This window comes from Nipponia nippon, unplaced genomic scaffold (genome assembly GCF_047370975.1).
Source record: "Nipponia nippon isolate SJK-2023a ecotype South Korea unplaced genomic scaffold, ASM4737097v1 scaffold_27, whole genome shotgun sequence".
In the NCBI taxonomy this organism is placed as follows: Eukaryota; Metazoa; Chordata; class Aves; order Pelecaniformes; family Threskiornithidae; genus Nipponia; species Nipponia nippon.
This window is the reverse complement of record NW_028262344.1, coordinates 374,513-394,756: the sequence shown is the minus strand read 5'-3', so window position 1 is coordinate 394,756 and position 20,244 is coordinate 374,513. Positions and strand designations below refer to the sequence as shown.

The 20,244-nt window shown below is 39.2% G+C and overlaps 1 protein-coding gene across 3 annotated transcripts in view; it reads right to left on the bottom strand.

Annotated features, from left to right (window-relative positions):
- The window catches only part of EBF2 (EBF transcription factor 2), a 145,983-nt gene that overhangs the window by 37,314 nt on the left and 88,425 nt on the right, over positions 1 to 20,244 (bottom strand). For all 3 annotated transcript variants that reach the window (XM_009472786.2, XM_087762740.1, XM_087762739.1), the window contains exon 7: positions 755 to 836. In XM_009472786.2, the coding sequence (XP_009471061.1) occupies positions 755 to 836 (82 nt within the window). The remainder of the gene's footprint in view (positions 1 to 754; positions 837 to 20,244) is intronic.

Below are 20,244 nucleotides of genomic sequence, written 5' to 3'. Positions count from 1 at the left end.
ATGTAAAAAGCCCGTTTACGCTTTTGTGAGGGCTAAGTTACAGGTAAAATACTTATTTATTAAACATAGTTGCTTGAAAGGTTAAGGTATGAAAGATGGGGGACTGCGTCTGCCTTCCTTTTCACCAGTGACACACTTCACCTCCTTCTGTGTTTTTATTAGCTGGTATTCACAATACATCAGCGACAGCTATGATGAAACCAGTGGCAGATTTCACTGCAAAGCAGCTGGGTCATCGTCCCATGGGTCTTGTTGCTTTGCTGTGTGAGATCTTAAAGTGACCATCACTATTTTGGCTGCTTTTTTAAAGAGCTGAAAGGGAGGGCATGAGAGAGTTAAAAGGCAAAAGAGATGGAAAGAGATAGAGAGTGGAGGGAAATGAGGAGACTGCTTGTGTACCATGTACAGAGCTACTTTGAAAAATTCTGAGGCATCTAAGTATCACAAACATGATCCCTGCTGTGGGCAGCTGTATGTGTGAGTGCTTTGCCCGAGGGTGTCAAATCAAATATCCACTGCTGGTTGGTACAGTACATCACTTCCCCTTGGGGATTCAGAGTGGAAAAAGAGGAAAAAAGGGGAAAAAAAGGTTTAAACACAGCAAATGGAGAAAAACTTTAACAATATCTGATATGGCTTATCATATACAGTTATCATATTTATTATGAACAACATAGGAGAGAGAAGAGAGGAGAGAGAAAAGGAAAAGAAGAAAAAAAGCAGACAGGTTAATGCTGAGCCTTGTAAGACTTACCTGGAACCGTCTCATATCTCTTGGGTTTCCTGCTGTTTTCAAACAATTCTGATTGCACTTGAGAAAAAATTTTAAGAAGAATCTGGAAAGATAAAGAACCACGTCACTTCTATTAACCATTACAAAACACATGTTGTTACATTCTGTTTTAAAGTATACATCGTAGTGATTTACATGATGGTGTATCAGTAGACCAGGACTGTAAGAACGTACCAAAACAGAAACAAAACAAACAAAACCAAACTGTAACAAACAGATGTTAAAAAAAAAAAATATCAGGTACAGTACCACCAATGTGACTGTAATCCACCCAGAGCTGGGCTGCTAGCTGGTATAAGTCAACGGATCTACTCTGATTTATGCCAGTTTCCTCATGGCATGTTTGACCACACGATTTTAGTCTCTTTCTTTATCTCCCCCTTGCATATGAGGTCTTTCTTTCACTGTCTGAAGGGATTTTCCGTGAAACAATACAGAAGGATGATGTTATTGTAAAAACTGCAAAAACCAACAGGGCAACTCTGAGGCAGATAAGCCTTGAAACTACTTAGAATGTATTAAAAAACATAGAAACAAATAGAGCTCCCAGAAGAAGCTGACGAGATTTCATCATAACGATGGTTTTAGTTATTAAGATTTCAGTAACTAAGGCAGAGAAGCAGAACTGCCAAGAGTCCAGATTATAATCTTACATAGATTTTGAGAGAGGATAACAAAAACACAACCTGAAGTAATACATGACAGCTCGTGCTGTCCGAGCAGATAAACCTATTAACATTGTACAAAGTTCTTGTGCCAATTATTTTTGCCCTGTCACATATGCCTATCTTTATGTGTTATTATTCTGTAGAGTTTAGCTTGTCATGTACACAAGTTGAATCTTCAGCATGCTTGATTGGCTTACCCAACACTATGCACTGGAGCATATAGATTTTACAGTTTAGAAATACTAGGCAGACGTTTTTCCATAAGCTTTTCCACAAAATTTTGTGTCAAATCCAGGGAGGAGAGGAGTCATCCCTTTTTTATTTGATTCATCTGTTTCAATTTGTGAATTTCAGAGGTAAAGAAACTATATGAAAAATTATAGTTCTTGGAATAAAAAGAAAACAAGCATGTATTGAAAATTCAGACCTAAAAGGCAAGAAATTTTTTTGGCATCCCCTATCACAAGTGAAAATATTTTCTGTGATCCTTTTCATTTTTGTTTGTCGGACAAATTGGGTTTAGCTGCAATAATGAAAATAAAAAAAATAATCAGAGACTTTAAGATAGATTTAGAAGGAAAAAGACTTGCCTATAAGAAAAAATAAATAGTTGAAGAATTGATTTAGAATACAAAGAACAATTTATTTATTTATTTCTCTTGCTGAGTGCTTTCCTTAAAAAAAAAATCCGCTTTTGCAGTAAGTTAAAGTCCCAGGTGAGCCAGGCCTATTTCCCTTTCTGTTACTATGACAACGATTTTTTACCGCAGTCCCTAAGTCCCTTCAGAACTCACACATTCATGCCTTGAATTAGAACTTTAAAGGAGAAAGATGTGTATTTCCTAGGGTTTACCAACAACAACAACCAAGATAGTCCTAACACAAGACAATAAAGCAGAAATCCACTCTCCCTTGTTATTGCTACTTTCTTTGCACCACTTACATCGCGGTATTTCTCTTCCATCTGCCCCAAACATACAAAGAAATATCGAAGGATCTGATCCATTTATGTGTTGCTTGAACAAACAAAACCCTTCGAAAACCTCACGACAATTGAACCCACAAAAAAGACCCAGCTAATGTCATATAAAATGACTGGCACAAAATACATCCTTCCAGTGAGCTTTTTAAATGAAAATACTCCTTTTTTCCTTAAGTCTCTCACAAACGTTTTAAAAAATATCTAAAATATTTATTTTCTCTGTGTGTGCATTTTACAGACTCTTATTTTTATCTCCATCGTTCCTTCTCATTTACGACTTAAAGAACCTGCCGGTCCTTCCTGCGGCACAGATTAGGGTGAAAGTACGGCGTCCTGCTGCCGTCTCTCTTCACGTTGGCATTCAGGTCCAGCGGGAGAGATGGGTCGGTGCTCGGCTGTCAGAGGGCAACTTCTGTGAACAGAGCCCTGGTCACCTCCTTCTATTCTCAACTAAAAATCCTGCAGAACTTCACAACTCAGGAGTAGCAGTGAGTGAATATATTCTATCAAATAAGTCTTATTGACTCCTCGTGCTAAAAGCTGTGACCTCTTTTATTTGAATGATTCGGTAAGCAAGATTTTTATCTGTAAGAATGTTTTCGGAAGGAAAAACGCTACGCATGCCGGCACACTCGAAGATTCACAGGAGAATTTGAGTCAGAAATGTTACTCACAAACACTCGTTTTTATCCTGCCCTCTTCTTATAGATATAAAAAAATATTTGCAGATACATAAACTGCTGATGTTACTGAGATCCATCTATGGAAGGAAAAACTGCAGAACGTAACCAAACCATACAATGAAACCAAGGCAAGTAACTTTTACATGAAAATCAATGAGCCGGTGGCTAACTGATTGTTTTGGAAGATAACTGCAAACAAAAATCCACAAGAAGTTGTTACTTTTAAGGAAAAACAAAAGATCATATTTATCAGGAAAACGTCCAGTTTCCTTTTTGATTTTTTTAAATGCTTGCATCCCTGTTCATCTGGATGAGAAAAAGGCTCAACACGAACTACAGAACGAAGAAAACCAGAGCAAAGAAAGGTGTCTGTAAGAGAACTCGCTGTGTCAGCTGAGCTGACTTTGGGAAGAGCTAAGACACTACGGTAATGCATGTTACACAAACCCCTAAAAGGCAGATACAAAAAGGTAAAAATTCTAAACGTATGTTTAAGGGTATCCGTGCCTGAACTCGGCAACGTTGCATAGCAATGAACTAAATTTATATTTTCTGCTAAACGTCTCCAGAAAATTAGGGTTCCAATCCTCAGCAAACATAAATCAGCAGCATATGTGAAAATTAACTTGGATTTCAATTAGATCTGTGCTGATTCATACCAACAGATGTATTGTCCATTAAAAATACACAGAAAACAAAACTCTCCTTTCTCTCCGAGCCGTCTGCCTCCTACAAGACACAGAGCATTCTCATCCCTCACCGACTGCTTTGCAATAAACAGCATTCAGCATGCAAACGCACTGAGCTTTAGGGTATTAAGCCAGCATATTTAACTAACAGCAATTTTGGGAGTCCCACTTGAGACAACTTAAAGGTGCCTGACTTTCTGGAACTGCTGAGCACCGGAGCTGCTGAAAATTGTGCACCTTTAAGATACCACAAATTGGGCATCAGTAATGCCTCATCTCATTTTTGAAAGTGCTGGCTTTGGGTTTTAGTACTTAAGCATTGTGGCAGTATTCATATATATTGCCTCTGCTAAGATGTTTGTAATTTCTTTGGAGCTCAGTGGATATGCTGCACTAAGACAGTTTTCCTTCCCGTCACCCCAGATTTACATTTAGTTTCATTTAGATGCATGTACAAGAATTTTTATCTTTCCTCTAGTTGAACCACATCTCTCTTTTTCTCTTTTCAGAGTTTCTCCAGTCAAATTTTAGCTGCAACTGGGCATCTGCATGAAGTATTTGGTAGGTCATTACATACACACACATATATATAGTGGTTGCATCTGGGAAAGGCATTAATATTTATTGCAGTATTAGAATAAAAATGACTTGGGGGGAGCAAAGAGGAGGGAAGGTTTAGCACTAAATGAAGCTGATTTCGGGGTAACAGGAGAATTGCAGAAGGGCTTTACTAATTTTTTTTAAATGAGAACCTTTAGCCAGTTTTTGGTCTTAACCTATACATACATCAAAAAATAAAAAACAGAATTTTAAAAAATTTTCATGTTCCTTAGCTGGCCTTTGTTCCTTCCTAAGGATGGCATTAGCTATGAGTTTAGCAGATAACTCTGATTCCAGCCAAGCAGGGAGAGCACGGCCCAGCCATCTCATAGATCAACATCTAAGGGCACTGGGGGAAAACCTGAATACTTTTGAATGACTACCACTAAAAATTCTGGCATAGCTATAGAAAACCTGACTAACTTAATGCAGAGACATAAAATTAAGATATAACTATAGACTTATCCTTTTTTTCCTGTTGGCTCTCTCATATAGTCGAGCTTTCTATCTACAGACTGATACACTTGCAGAGGTCTCCAAAATGCCACCTTAAATATAACTCGCTCTTTTAGGATTTAGAGGGAGCTATTTTCAAAGTTACTGCTCCTCCTACTGGGAATTACCATCATGCCGAGGAGTTAGGCTGATGAATCATTTAAGTACCCCTTTTTCACTTCAGTACAAAGACAGCTGTGTTATCTCAACTATTTTTCAGCAATACTACGAGCAATCCTATCCGACTTTGTGGGAAAGCAGACTGGGAGCACTCATACAATCCATAATACAGTTGAGAGACAGCAGAACAAATTCCCCTGCAGAGGGCTGTCAATGGACAGTGAGAAAGGGTAAGGGCAAAGTAGGTAAGGTCTTGCATCTCTCAAGTTCTTTCTAAAGCAATTGCTGATCCACACTCCCACCTTGTCTATATATGCCTATATTATTAGGTTCCATACCTACCTGAGGCAACTTAAAAACATGGCTAGAACTAGAAAGCATGTTCCACACCTTTGAGAATGTTTATCCTCCATCTCAGATGATTGAGAAGAACCTTAATCAAATCCTGCTGGAGTCAGGGAAAAAAAAAAAAAAATCTTTCTTGTGACTTCAACAGGACTAGACAGAAGCCCTAAAGAGCAGTCCCACATGCAACAGAAGGTGTAGGTTTTTTTTTAAAAAAAAAAAAAAAAATCCATTAATGTTTTTTTAAAACCCTGCCACAAGACCTGGGACTGATTAGTCTCACCACATGGAACCACAGAAATAGATAATATGCTTTGCGCTTTTATAGCGCCATTCTGTGGGACTTAAACTTCAATTAATTCTGCCTCACAAAACCCCTCTGCAGCAGGTGGTGTAACTCACCACTTTACAGGCAAAGATGCCAGGGCCTAGAAACTGGGAGGGAATTGCTCCCCATCACATCGCACGTCTGCCGCAGAGCTGGGACTAGGACTCGGATCTCCTGACTCCTGGTTCTACATCTTAACTAACCTTCCTATCCACCTTTTGTGCTTTCTTAAAATACAGATACAGCATCAAGAGATATAACTTTTTTTTTTTTTTAAATCTTGTGAGCAGCCTCTGGATACACTTCAAAAATATCCCTTGTAAAGCAAATACTGAGATAATCCTGTTTTGTTTGGGTTACTGTAGAATTTGGATTCATAGCCTCAGTCATTTTTTGGCATGAGAACATGCCTACCATCTAGTATGATTATGTTTATCAGCAAATCCTGTGATGCTACAACCTAATGAGAATATAAAGATATGGTGGCATTCTGCTTAAATAAAGTGCTTCCAAAAAGTCACAAAGTGAACAAAAAAAACCCTAGAAGCTGTCATTATGAATATCTTTGCTCCAGTTAAACAATATTAAAATTAAATATGCTATGAACTGGAAAACTATCATTACAGCAAAGGCCTGACTCCAGCTCCATCAAAGCTAGGAAATTCTGAGATCAGGGTCTCCCATCCTCCCCTCAACTCACCCATGTGTGTCTTGGCATTGCAAACTCTGAGATAAGTGTGACAAGTAACCCTACCCAATGCCACAACACGACAAAGTAGAAGGCTTTACTTGAAATTTCTTCCTTTCAAAGGGACTAGGTCAGATTTTGGAGATACATTTGAAGGTCAGTATTAAAATCAATTAATTGCATTTATTTGATATCATCATCTTGATTTTAATGAGTATCACAGTAGAAGGCTTCTTTATAATCTGAGTATTTATCTCTGGAGTAATTTTGTTCTATTATGTCAGTGTGTATTATTAGGGAGCTGATGAGAAAAATTCCTACTCTTTTCCAGCAGTTATAGTCAATGTGGGATCAGGCATTGCACAAAGGCATTCTAAATGAACATACACTTTATATTGTGTGAGAAATGAGTGAGGTTATTACAATAATCCAGAGTATTTATATGATACTCCACAAACAGCAGCTAATTAATCTTCACAAAACTCCTGTGCATAAAGTGTGAACCCAGTTTAACAAATGTGAAAACCAACATATGTAGGTCAAAAGACTTTTCTGAGTTTGTCAGAGATTTACTGTGAGAGAAGGGAGCAGGAGTCAGATGATACGAGGTCCCAAGCCTAGGCCAGGAGGAGCTGGCTGTTCATTTTTCACTTGTTTTTTAATAGAAAGACTCCAGTTGTACCAAAAAACACACATGAATGTTATACCTGCTACTCCCGTCCCCAACGACGTCCTCCTTTCCTGATGGGAAAAATGAGAAACACTTCTCTACCCTCTTGCCTTAATTCAAAGTAATGTCTTCAGTTATGGGGCCACCAATCTGGTTAGACTGTTCTCCAGCTCCACGCTCGTGCGTGCAGAGGACAACCAGACTATGCAAGAGAATTCCTCAGCCTTGCGTGAGAGATGAGATAGGTGTCTGCAGACCTAAGGGAGATGGAGTACGTGATCCTTTGAGGTCCCTTCCTCATAAATTTCTATGAGTCTTATTTTTACGCTTCCATCTATACTTTCTGCCACATACAGCCCCTTACATTGCCATTACATCTTTCTCCTCACCTCACCTCTCTGATTGTCTCTCAGCTTCTAGGCACTGATCCTGATCCCTTTCTACAAAAACTTTTTCCTGTGCTCTACAATTCTTTTCCACCTTTGAAATAAATGCTTGCCAAGGTAAAGTCCGCTTCTGCAGAGGTCTAAAGAGTATGGTTCAGGAGTAGCTGCGCTGATGTTAGCAGAATTGTAGTGGCAAAAGCGAAGCTGGCTTCAAGATGTGAGGCTTTTGTGTATTTGTACTTGTCTTATTAAATCAAGGTGCTTTGGACCAAAATCTACAGGACACAAAGATCCTTTGCACTGAGGAAAGTCTAGATCAGAAGTTTTCTGTTTAGGCCATCTTTATTATTAAATTAATATTTAATCAATCAATAACAGCATGCTCATTCCAAGATGCTCGCAATGCAAAGCATATGAAGACATGCAGATCAGATAAGTGTAATAGAGAACAGGTGGAATTAGTGCTTTTATTTTAAAAAAGGAGAAAAGCTCAAAAAGGACTTCAAAATGCCACAAGGCATTGTATCCCTCAAATAAATTGGAAACATCAGATAATTTCAAGTATCAAAACAATTCAGTTTTCCAAGGCTAACAGTCCAAAGTAATTGACCAACGTCTACTGTTTAACATCCTGCTTGCTTTCTCCCACGCTTAGTCAATCACTCCAATTTAGATTTTAAGTTTAAAGTTTAGGTTTTCACGTTTTTGACCATTATTTAGGGTCTCTTTTTTCTGCGCCTAGTATTCAGACCTGAAAAGCCACCTGGAAACATCATGGGAAGGCAGAAGACTATTACCAGCAAGTATCTGATTTGTACAGTCTCTGGCCCCTTGCAACACTGAGCTCAGAAAAGCTAACACTAGAGATGGACGCAAAAATGAGATAAAACCAAGTTAGCGATTCAGCTAAGGCAGGCCAACAGATCAGACTACCATAAAAGTCAACCTTAAAATTACGGGATGGCCATACCCATCTTAAAACTGCTTCTAATTATGCTTTGTTTGTCATGCCAAGAGGTCCTAATCACACTTGGGTAAGTAACACTCTATGCAATGTATTAAAGAAGATACAGGATGAAAGTGCTGGTATCCTGTATTTCAGATGGATCAAGAAAGAACAGTGCACCTTGAGTCCACAGCAACGGCTGGACTTGAATTCATGTCCGACTCCCAGTCTCATGCCTTAACCAAAGAAAAACTCCTTCTCAAAGATCCTGTCTCTCTGCAACCTAGAACATTGTATTTCTCTCTGCCCTATATCTAGTGGCTTTTTTTTTTTTAAGAGCTTAGTTTCTAAACTAATAGTAACTGAATGTAAACCTGCAATATGTCATCCAAACCCAAAACATATCAGTAAACTTGATATTTATATTCTGTAAATTTTCTACCTTCTGCACAATTTTCATCTCTAAAGTAGATTCTGTTCCACTCTTTCGGAGTGGCAGCAGGCACACACATCCACAACTGCAATTCACACTCATTTGGTAAATGCTTATTCTGTCTTGCAAAGTGATCCCATTTTCAAGAAACAAGGGTTGGGGGAGAGTGCACTGCCGGTTATACAGACAGTCATTTCTCGGTGCTGAATGTAGTTATTTGGCATGGCCACATTTGCTAGGAAAAAAAATCTCCAAGGAAAACCTCCTTGTTTGTGCACTCTGATGAAAACCTGACACCATTAATGAAAATAATAATTGAACTCTATGGGTTTGAATTGAAAATGAAACACAACACTAACAGCGTGTTTGTAATTGCAATTGTTCTCCAAAAAGTCTTTGGAGGACTCTTTGCAATCTGAGCAGTTTCCCTTTTCCTTTGGGTTTTCCTCCTTCCTCCCACACCAAAACTTTCCAGTAACTTACAAGACAATGGCTAAAAGCTTATTTATACTGTAAGATCCATATTATTCACGCCATTTGGCACACGACCAAATGCCATAGCATAATCAAAAGTGAATAGGCAGGGAGGTAATAGAGTAGAGGATTGGGCTGACGGGCTGTTGAAAGGGACGTTCAGATAATATTCCCTGGTTTATTACAGTATCTATGGGCTCCAACTGTGCAAAGCGTTGCACAGTCACGTTGTGAAATTGTTATTGGAGAAAAGATACACAAAGGAGAGGAGGATAGAAAGGCTTTTATACTCATTTCACTGATGGGGAAGTCAAGGCACCTAGAAATTAAGTGACTTTCCCCATAGCATAGATCAAGTTGCTCTTCCAGCCAAGAACCACATACCGTTCCTGCAAGTCCATGTTTCCGATTTTACTGGTTGTTTTTAATAGTGACCAAAATTTCATAAAGCTCATTGCCTCAGAACAGACACCCGTCAGGATTTTGAAAACACGGCCAAATTCTTCATTACACTTATGTCAGCCTCAGCAGTACACACGTGGTTTGGTGCTGGAGTATATCACACAAACGGAGGCCTGATGATGCTCTGCAATACTGGTTATATCTATTCGTTCTTTGGTATCACTTTGTCCTTACAGCTCTACCCAGGTGCAAATTTAACTCAAGTTGTACTTTACAAACCCTGTGGACCCCAGAAAAGGCTTACACAAGTGGTAAATGAGCACAGAATCTGATCCCCGCTCATTTTTTTCCATACCCAGAGAAACCTATGATTCCTTTATCTTTTGACTCTTCTATCCTCTTACCCCATTGCTCTCAACAAACGTCTGTCTATTGAGCCATGCTAGGCTGAACAGTGATCACCAATTACACCGATAGCCTTTTTGCTGCTGCTGGGTCTGCTGGTTTTTACTATTTCTGCCAGATGGCAGAGGCCAGCACATAAAAACTCTCTACCCTGCAGTTAATCCAGAACTTGGTAATAACTTTCCGGTGACTCCAAGAGTTCAGAAAGTTGCGTTGATGCAAATGTCAGAGACGGAACCAAGGTTAGGCACCTATTTTACACCTGCCAGAGTGGATATCACTCAGCTGAAAGCTCCCACTCCTTTATGAAGGGAAGAGTATTGCCTGTTCCTAAACTGTTTTTGTATAGAATAAACATGCCTTAATTTGCTAAAGAGGCAAATTTACATCCCAGCAACTTGGGTCCATACACATTTTGCCTCCTCCCTTTTCTGAGGTCTATTCAGTTGGTAGATTTGCACCTATTGTACTTCTGGGTCTAGTCGCAGATGACCTTGAATCTGAACATTGGTGTAACGTTATATTCCTATGACAGATTTATAGATTGGCAGATAGGGGTGCATTCAGTGCATTCCTTCCCTAAGACAGGACAGCATCCAATGTTTGTTAGCATCATTAAACTAAAACTGACTTTTCACCTGCTCCCATACCATATGCAGCTGCAAATTTTTAAATTAAACTATGAAGCCATGCATAAATTTACATATATTACAGACTAGCCTCTCCATTTAACATGCAAATGTACTCCAATGTTTCAGAACACCTTCTGTCGCTAATTAATTTGCTGAATTATAATTAGACTAATCCTGCATAATTAATAAGCACAGATTTTTTTTTTAATTTCTAAGCAGCTTGATGAGATCATTCACTTCCTTCTATAAACTGCTAAGTAACTGTTAAAAAAAATCTGGAAAGAACATATGTGAAAAGGTATGTTTGATGTCGCATACAAATTTAAACTAGCGGGCAAGCTTCAAGAAAGTCAAGATTAATATAGGTATATGGTTGAAGCAAAGAGACCGTCGGCGCCTTATTTTCAGGGGCAAGGACCAAGATTTTCTGTGTCTATTTTATTCCTTTTGCTTTTACCCATCGGACCTTCCAAGATCATAGACCGAGACAGAAAAGGATTACAGAACCGTATGTAGTATTAGGAGATGTTATGATATTAACACACCGTTGTATATCAAAACACTCTCCCTGTACATGCTGAGTGTGGATAAGCTCCTTTGATGGTATTTGGAATTGTTTTCATTTCAGCTGCCAAAATCAACGGAGATCATTCTAGTGAAACAATTAAGTGCTATTAGCACTGGATTCATTCTCTAATGATTAAAATGAAGGGTCTTGCTTTAATGTTGAAGAGCTTGGAATCGGAGGAATATGCATGCCAATACGCTTTTTAAATTGTGCAGTGTTGCAGGCCATATACTAGGGAGTCTACTCCTGATGCACAAAGCAGCCCTTGTGCATAAAAACAGCCATGTCCTAAGATCTCATCCAGCAATTTAATCGTGTGGAGAAAGAAGGAAAGAGCATCCAAAATATCACAGGATATTTTGCAAACAAGAAGCCAAACAATAATATGAGTGTATTATGTTTATAAACATATACACATATTGTCTGTAATCTCATTTGCTAATTACTGTATTTATATACTTTTTGATGTGTATTTCAGCTCTATTGCTAACATCCTTGTTTAGTCTTCACTTCAATCTTTCTCAAACGCAGCACTCACCAAGATCACCGGGTGTTTGCTCCAATTGTGAGCAAGCAAAATCTGAAACGAGACATCAGGATTCAACCCAAACAAAGGAAGCGAGAAGAATGAAATGAATTCCTATACTAGGAGATTGCAGAACCACTTAAAGCCTTCAAGTGTGGCTTGTCTACTACAAACGATATACATAAAATACTTATCAGACACTTATGCCTGAAATCTCTGTTGGTTTTCTATTAATTTGGACAAGTGCCCTGCTTCAGATAAATATATCTTTTAAATTGACTTGGGTTCTACATATCCATGCATAAACAGAAAATGTAAAAGGAACCCAGCTTACACAGGACAAGTTCTTCGCACTGTGTACCAACCAAGCTACTTTCTGCTATCTCCTACTGGACAGTCAATGGGAAATATTTTTTTTTAAAAGCAAAACCAACAACTTTTTTGCCCAAGGAAGATTAGAAATTATCCTGCTGTGCTTTAACTCATTGTAGACCTCCTCAGAAAAGATAGGTGCTTGTGAACGGCATGCGATTAACAAAGACCTCTCTTCAGGAGAAGAAAAAACATCCTGAAATTAAAAATACAGAAGAATTGCACACGTGGAATCCCAACCACTCACGAAGCATAGCAATACCATGAGAGCTATTCATTGTGGCAGACAACCATGGGACTAAAGGACTCCAAACATGGAATAGTTTCTCTAACAATTCTGTGTTATATATTTACAGACAGCCCCAATATACGTTGTTTCCCTAATAGTCACTGAACACACCACTAGATGACAAGGGAAGCTAAAGAGGAACGAAATAAGTAACATAAACAGGAAACATCTTTCTGTCTCGTACATCTCCATTTCTTATCTTCCCACACCCCAGCTCAGCAGACAGAAAAGATGTAATGAGTTTAAAAAAAAAAAAACAAAACACAGGACTGGGGCTGTATTTTTCACTCCTCATTTCTGCCTGCACCTCATTTTAAACCATGGATGAATTGGCCCAAAGATATATAGGTCACATGGCTGAGGCAGAAATAGAATCCATATCTCCAGAGCCACAGTGCCGAGTATACGAGCAAGTCACTGAAATTCTTTGAAGCTATTCTTGTTGTGTCAGAATAAGATATTTTGCAGCTACAGCATATGGCAAACCCAAATGTCAGCATCCACATCTTTCAGAAGATTTCTGATGTCCAGGGCTTCCTACCATTTCCCAATTCTTTGACCATGGAATTTGCCACAGCTGATACGCTTTTGCAGTTTGTTATTTTTTCAACTCCTGAAAAAAGACTCTGTGTGTGTGTGTGCACATATGCCTATATAGCAAGAGATAATTTTGCTTTAAAGAGAAAAATTCTGAACTCTGAAACCCACCTTTTTCTATGTTTTAGCATATATCCTCAGAAATCAACTCTTTTTCCAGAGGAAAAGAGTTAATATTTTAGACATATATGCACTGTCTTGTATTTATGAGAATATGAAAATTTCTAGTGTGCAGTAAATAAATTAAAACATTTAAAGTGATTCCACCTTTCACTGCAAACATTTCATTCATCTCTGCTTACTAGCCTCCAAATTTAATTAACCTTTTCAGTACCCTTTGATGTAGCACTTATATGCCAGAGGCCAAAAAAGAAGCAGCATTTTGGGGTAGGAACTCACCAGATGAGAGAATATCAGTGGGAACTCTGTTAATTGGCAATGGTGAGCCTCGAACAAGACAGAAGTTTAATCTGAAGAAACACCCCACAGTTGATAGGCCTTTTCAAGACCTTAATATGGGGCTGCAGTGAAAGGGCAGGGGTGGGCAGTGGGCAGAACAAGGGCAAATCTACTTCCCTTCACTTGAGTATCTGTGCTGGGGTTGACACTCAAGGGGACTTGACTTTGCCTGTTTTGACTCCTCAGTTACTTCAGGGCAACTGTCTTACCCGAAGAAGTTCTGAAGATACACGGCAAGATAAGCCATGTTTTCAGTGGGCTCAGTACGAGGCCCTTTGGAAATAACACTGTACTAAGTCACATTCCCAGAAGATGCACATCTCCAGAATTCAATGGGTCCAAACACCTGCATGCAATTTCTCCGGGCTCACGAGTCAAAACCGTGACTATACATCCACACCCTGCAAGCTCAAAGCACAGGTTTCATGCAAGAAGAGCCCCTTAGCGCAACTACACACAGCATCAAACCTCAGTGTTCAAAAGTAGCCTAGATTTTCACGAAATATATCAAGAAAGCCATGCTCCTTTAAAGTATCTTAGATTGGGCACCCAGAAATCAAGACGAGGTAAAATTCAAACACTTGGGCAATCAGTTTGCTATAAACTCATGGCTGCAGCAAGTTATTTTGCCTCTGGCAAATACTTTATGCTACGGGAGAAATTGCTTCTCTTCACTCCATCCCTCCCTCTCCCACACACGCGCACACACACATGCACCCCAAGTTGACTGTGCAGTGATGTTAACAGGAGAGGAAAATTGCTTCCTGACCTTTCCAGTGATCAATTTACACCCTGAAGCATGAGATTGGTTTCATTTGAGTGTGTATACGTAATACCTATTCCCACATCGCTTTAGACAATGCAAAATTTGCCATTCACTTGAATGGGTGCACATGTTCAGATCTGTTTTTAACAGTGGCCTCCTTCAAGACAGCTATCTGGTAAGCCAGCTACTCCTTTAGCACAGCGATCGGTGCCCATGCTTTTGTGGCGAAGGCCATAGTTTTGATTTCCCCCTTGATCACTACAGCATATCTACGTGTATATTCATAAAGTTGTTATAAAGCTTTGTGTTCAGCTACAGAGCCTTACCCTCTGGCTAGAGCAAAACACATCCCTGGGGCTTCTGTGAGAGATCCTAAGTTAACACCTTGCAATTTCAGCTCCTGACCTTCCACCTACGGAAAGCGAACAAGGCCTGCAAAATGTACCAAACGCAAAAAGCAAATATCCGATTACTGGGCCTCTTTACATGGCAGGTACAGACCTGGCTTTGGACTACATGCCCTTGAGGGGAATTGCAGAAGGCTGCAGAATGTGGACAGTCTGGGAACAGGTCCTGATTGACTAAATTTTCTATCCCCTGCACCCCAGCTTCTGATCACACAACTGAAGCCAATGACTAATACCCTGTGCGACCAATAGCTTCCTATGGCCGACTGGAGTGGTCATTCACACACTGGTTTGTTTGTACTTGCTTTTAATCTCATTAAGGTAAGACTTCTGCAATGCTCTGCTTTATGACTAGACTAATGAGCCTCTGTGAGGGCTCCAGATGTTTCCAAATGCAGCAACTATGATCTGTATTCTTCCTTCACTTCAAATTCTAATATTCTTCCCTGATTTGTGGAGATCGTAGGGACAGATTCAACTTGATGCTTAAGTAGGTATTGCAAAAGACAGAGATGAGGTTCCTTCCAGAGTCTGACAGTCTTAAAGCTGCATACAAACCCCATACTTAACCGACTTTGAAAGACTTCTCAGGGAGAAAGACCAATCCACTTTATCTCTTGGAGATGTACGACATTTTTATGCATACATATTACATGTTTTATATACTCCAACTGCAGCCAAACACACATTCATGCAGAGCATCGATTTTAAGCCGACAGTTGGCTTCTTGATTGGAAAATATTCATGTTTTGATGCTTTAAATAACAAGGTATCGTTCCAGATGCATCATCATCACGTGCTCTCTACTGAAAAAGGTCTCTTGGCAGTTCCCAGTTTCAGGACTCCCTGCCCCTGTCCCTGGTGCGCCGAGGCTGAGGCGTGCAGTGAATTTTGAATTTTTTCCTTCTCAAGTTCTACTGCAGTCATAATTTCTGGAGAAAAGTTTTAGAGCGTATGCAGCATTTGCTGAATATTTTCTTCATTTATTTAATCCAGATGTTTGCATTTTAAATAATTGAAAAGCTGCTATGGTAAATAGACATCAAGGGAGGCTAATGGGAGTAGCACTGTCATTAGAAAGAACGTGTATGATGAGACATTAGACTAAGGAGTCAGTCCCTACAATGTCAGGACAGGTTATAGGAATGAAGGCACAACGCTTGTTGAAAAAGATTACACATCGATGCAAAACCATCCATGACACTTAAAAGAGACTGCTGAGCAAGTTTTAACACAAATTGCACAGACCTCATAATGAAAAGTATATTGTCAGCTTTTCCATTAGAAAAGCTTATGTTTCTTCATATGCTTTGATTCAGTTGCAGACAAAAATTTAAAAAAAAAAAAAATTAAAAAGGGATTATTTCAATTTCTCCACTTTCTAGGCCCATTCACTGAGCTCATTTAACAGCAAGGGTGGTTTCTCAAAGTTAAGTTAGGGTTGTTTTGATCTAAGATTTTGAGACTGACAGTGCAATTTTCGGTCTGAGGGTACCTGGGCTCTACTCAAAGCACTGTGAATTTGCAGCTTGACTCTTCATTTTTATCTCTATTGTTAAACTCTTGTTCCATTCTAATTTGAACCTCCTAAAAATCAACCTTAACCTCACTGAAGTCGTCAGCTTAAATAGAAGTAAGATTATATGCAGGTTTGCAGTAGCTTGTTAACTTGGTTTTTAAAAATCAGTTCTTAAGTTACCCTGCTGTAACTAAGGATGGTGACCAGCCTTGTGATTGCTAAACTTTCTAGGATTTCTTACAGTTATTTTCCCTGACATTTTTTAAATACTTGCAGCCGTATCTTAGCTATGTAAATTGACCCAGAAGTTGTTAATGATCTGAACCAGGTAAAGACTTGCTCCATGGAAGTCAGCTACTGTATATTCCTTCCCCCCGCTCCATGGCACAACTGTTTTCCCCCCAATATGCAAAAAGATCTTAATGGCTCCACATCATGATGTAATCCCTTGTAAATGCTCCTTTGGAGCTGTTAAGAACTATCTACTGAAATATCTATGGAACAGCTATTTTACAGGAGTTATGGTCCACTGGGCCCAAAATCCATCTTTTATAAGAAGCCAGCAGGAGAGAAGAAAGTGCTCCATAAAAGACAAGAAGATTTCCAGAGATATTTTTCTCTACCAAGAAAATTAACTCTGCAAAGTTTCTTCATGCATAAATGTATAATTACATCTCTGATGAATACTGTGAAGTTGAATAGCATCAGAATGGTTTATCGGACTTGCGTTTCCACTGTGACTGCCAGTGTATGCTTCTTAAAGGGCCTCTATATGAAACTGCTCATCGTGTCAATAAGACAATTACAGTAACATTTGCTGTGTGAATTCTTACAGCCAAAAATTAAGTTTCATACAGAAGTTTAAGGTTAAGTGGCTTTACATAGTTCACAGACACTAATTTCAGCAAAATGTGTTTTCCTGGGGACGCAGAAGAAAAATGTTGCACCTCTTTCTAGAAGATCAGCATTTACTACAGAGATCAGCTAGAAGACTTGCACATCTTAATATACATGCTAAAAAGATGTGCCATAGCTTTGAAGCTCTTGGGGTTTAAATCTACTAATCACACTCATAAGGAATCATCAAACCAATGAATACCAAGGCAGAAACTCTGATCTCTGCCAGGACACTTAGAGATTTTCAGAAGAGTAATCAGTTGCTCTGATAACAGATCCCTCCCTTCTCTATTCCCCCTTTCCCTCTCCACCTTCCAAAAAAAAAAAAAAATTGAAAAAAAAATATTAGTCAACAGTTTCAGTCTAAATTCTGGTTTTGCAATATTTCAGTGAATGCCAAATGAATTTTTTGTTGCTTAATTAGACTACCAATTTGGAGGACAGCTTAGGAAAACATTTGCTATAATTCTCGAAGTGAGGCATTAGAAACCATTTAATCTGCCCCATGTAATTAGTTTGTACTTATCTATTAGCAAGTAAAATATTAGGGGGAAAGTGTCTTTTACACACAACAGAGGGTTTCTTTAATGAAAAAAGCTCTCTCATTTTTTTTTACTTGTTGAGTAAGCTCATATTCCTGAGCACCTGAGCAAAAATAATAGTGCAGCTATTATGTTTGGCAATGTTTTTACTTTAGCTTAGAAAATGACAAAACTTTGAAAAAAGTGAAATTGTTTTTCTAAAGGGCTTTTCCTCTACCATTCACTGCCATGGTTTGGTTTGGCTCACCGTGACTATGAATACCATTGTGAGAGGCTAGACTGGCAAGCTGAGCTGGCTAACAGTTGGGGACTTGTGAACATCTTTCCCTCATAACGACAGAAATTATTTTTACTAAGAGACTATCCAAAACCTTTAAAGAGAGATCAGGGCCTCACTGTCCCAGCAGTTATAAAAGAGCAGGAGACAGAACAGTCCCTTTCCTGAGCCTCTAAGGATCTAACAATGTGGGGAAACTGGTTCCAATACCTTGCTTAGATCCAACAAAAGTTTTTGTTTTACAAATAAATGTTTCCATCTCGGAGTGTTTGCAGTTCAGTCATTACAGCCTTCAGCTGAAATCAGAAGTAGAAAGTGAAGCTGACTATAAGTCGTTATTCAAAACCATAACTCTCCTGTTTAATAAATTCTCGTGGTTTCGTAGAACCAATCCTCTCACCGTAAGCATTTTGTTCCTTTTTGGGGTGGGAGGGTGGTTTTCGTTTTCCTACAGCATCCTGTAGGGAACTCCCTGTTTCATCTAAACTTTGGGCTAAACGTTGCAAACTCTGCCTGTCACAGCCTTAATGTGAATCTACCCATTTAATTAGCATCCCCAGTGGCAGTTAATATTGTTTTTGTAATAGCTGTTTACAAGAACAAATCCAACTCTGACAAACACTACCACTCCAGCTTAATTTCAAGCAGACTTAAAGTTGGTAGGAATTCTTTGATGATTAAAGACTTAATATTCTACTGTAGCTAGGGTTGCGTGAGTTCTTACATCTGTGAGCTCCAGTCCATACGCCCTGCAAACCTAACAACCACCCCAAACGTTGCTCTGCATTAAGTTATCCCCTATTAATCACAGGAAAATAACAGATCTGACCATAACACAGTAGCACTCAGAAGAAAATAGAACGGCGTTTACGATTCAGAGATTTTGTAAGAGGAATTTTTCTGATAAAGCTGGAGATCAAGGATTTGTAAACATCCTAAAAATCATCACAGCACAGTTCAACACTCTGTGCGCTCCCCAGACTTAGACGGTCCAGCAATCCTCAGTACTTCCTTGGGGACAGTCACGAGTACGTCCAGGCATTTATCCTTTCATATGCATTCTTATGGTCAAACAGCTACTGCCCACTAATGTGCACCAAGCCTTGCCCTCTTTGGCCTTGTTAAACTTCTCGACAGACAGAAAATGATCATACAATGGGGGAAGGCTGAGACAAAACTCAGGCAAAGGGTACCTGAAAAGAGACAAGTAACAACAATCGCATTCACTAGAGACCAGGAATTGCTATCTAAAGGGTGAAATGTTCCAGTCTGCAGAATACTCTGGATTATATAAACACCAATACATGCATGTGAGAGTGTATTTTTTTTTAGGTCGTATGACGGAAGACTATATACATATGCGAGCGAGAAAGTAATTGCTCATTCAAGCACTGAACGACGCTCCACTTGTAACTGTTTATCATGAGTGTAATGAGCTTATAACTTCTCTTTAACTTACAGTTCAAGCTCAAGACCTGAGGAAGTCAGGCTTCCAGGAGAGCTCAGCGTACCTGAAATCTCAAAACTAAGTAATGGTAAGAACTTCTTCCAAAAAGTACTCCCACTGCCATTAACATACACACACCCCCCCCAGGAAAAAAAAAAAAAAAAAAGAAAAAAAAAGCTGCTGTAGTACTTGGCATCCATCAACATTTCACGTGTACCTCAGAGTTAAGCTCTGGCTAGCCAAGGTTTGCAGAAGTGCCCAGTTGTTCTGTATCGAGTGCCCAGTGTGAGACATCTTCAGATGCGCCTAATTTTTTCCAAGCGCTGATCACCAGCCTCTTAAGTCTCTTAAATTTAAGATCCAACATTTCCAGACGCTTTTACCCCATATTTTTGTGGCTGTTACCAGAAGAGCTCATTTTATTATTCAAAGACACTGAATTTCTGTGTGTGTGTGCCTGCACGTGTGCGTGTATGCAAAGAGATAGGCTTAGAGGGGTAAGAGGCATAAATCACTTCAAATTGCTACTGTAATAAATGTGGACAAAAGAATAAAATTTGTCACCAACCTAATATTACCATCAACGTTTTGTCTAGCTACATTCCTTCCAATTTAAAAACAGTTCAATACCCCTTTTACCTTCAAGTAGCAGCACTTAATAAACAGTGATGGATGCTTTTTATTCCCTTTCCCCTCTTCCTCCTATTCCAGGCTTTCCTATGTCTGTTACAAGGGGATTGTTTAGCTTGGGGGAAATGTAGATCCTCCATCTTTCTTGCATTGACATGCATCCCTCAAGGAATGACGACCATATTTAATTCATAACCCCCGTTGGCTAC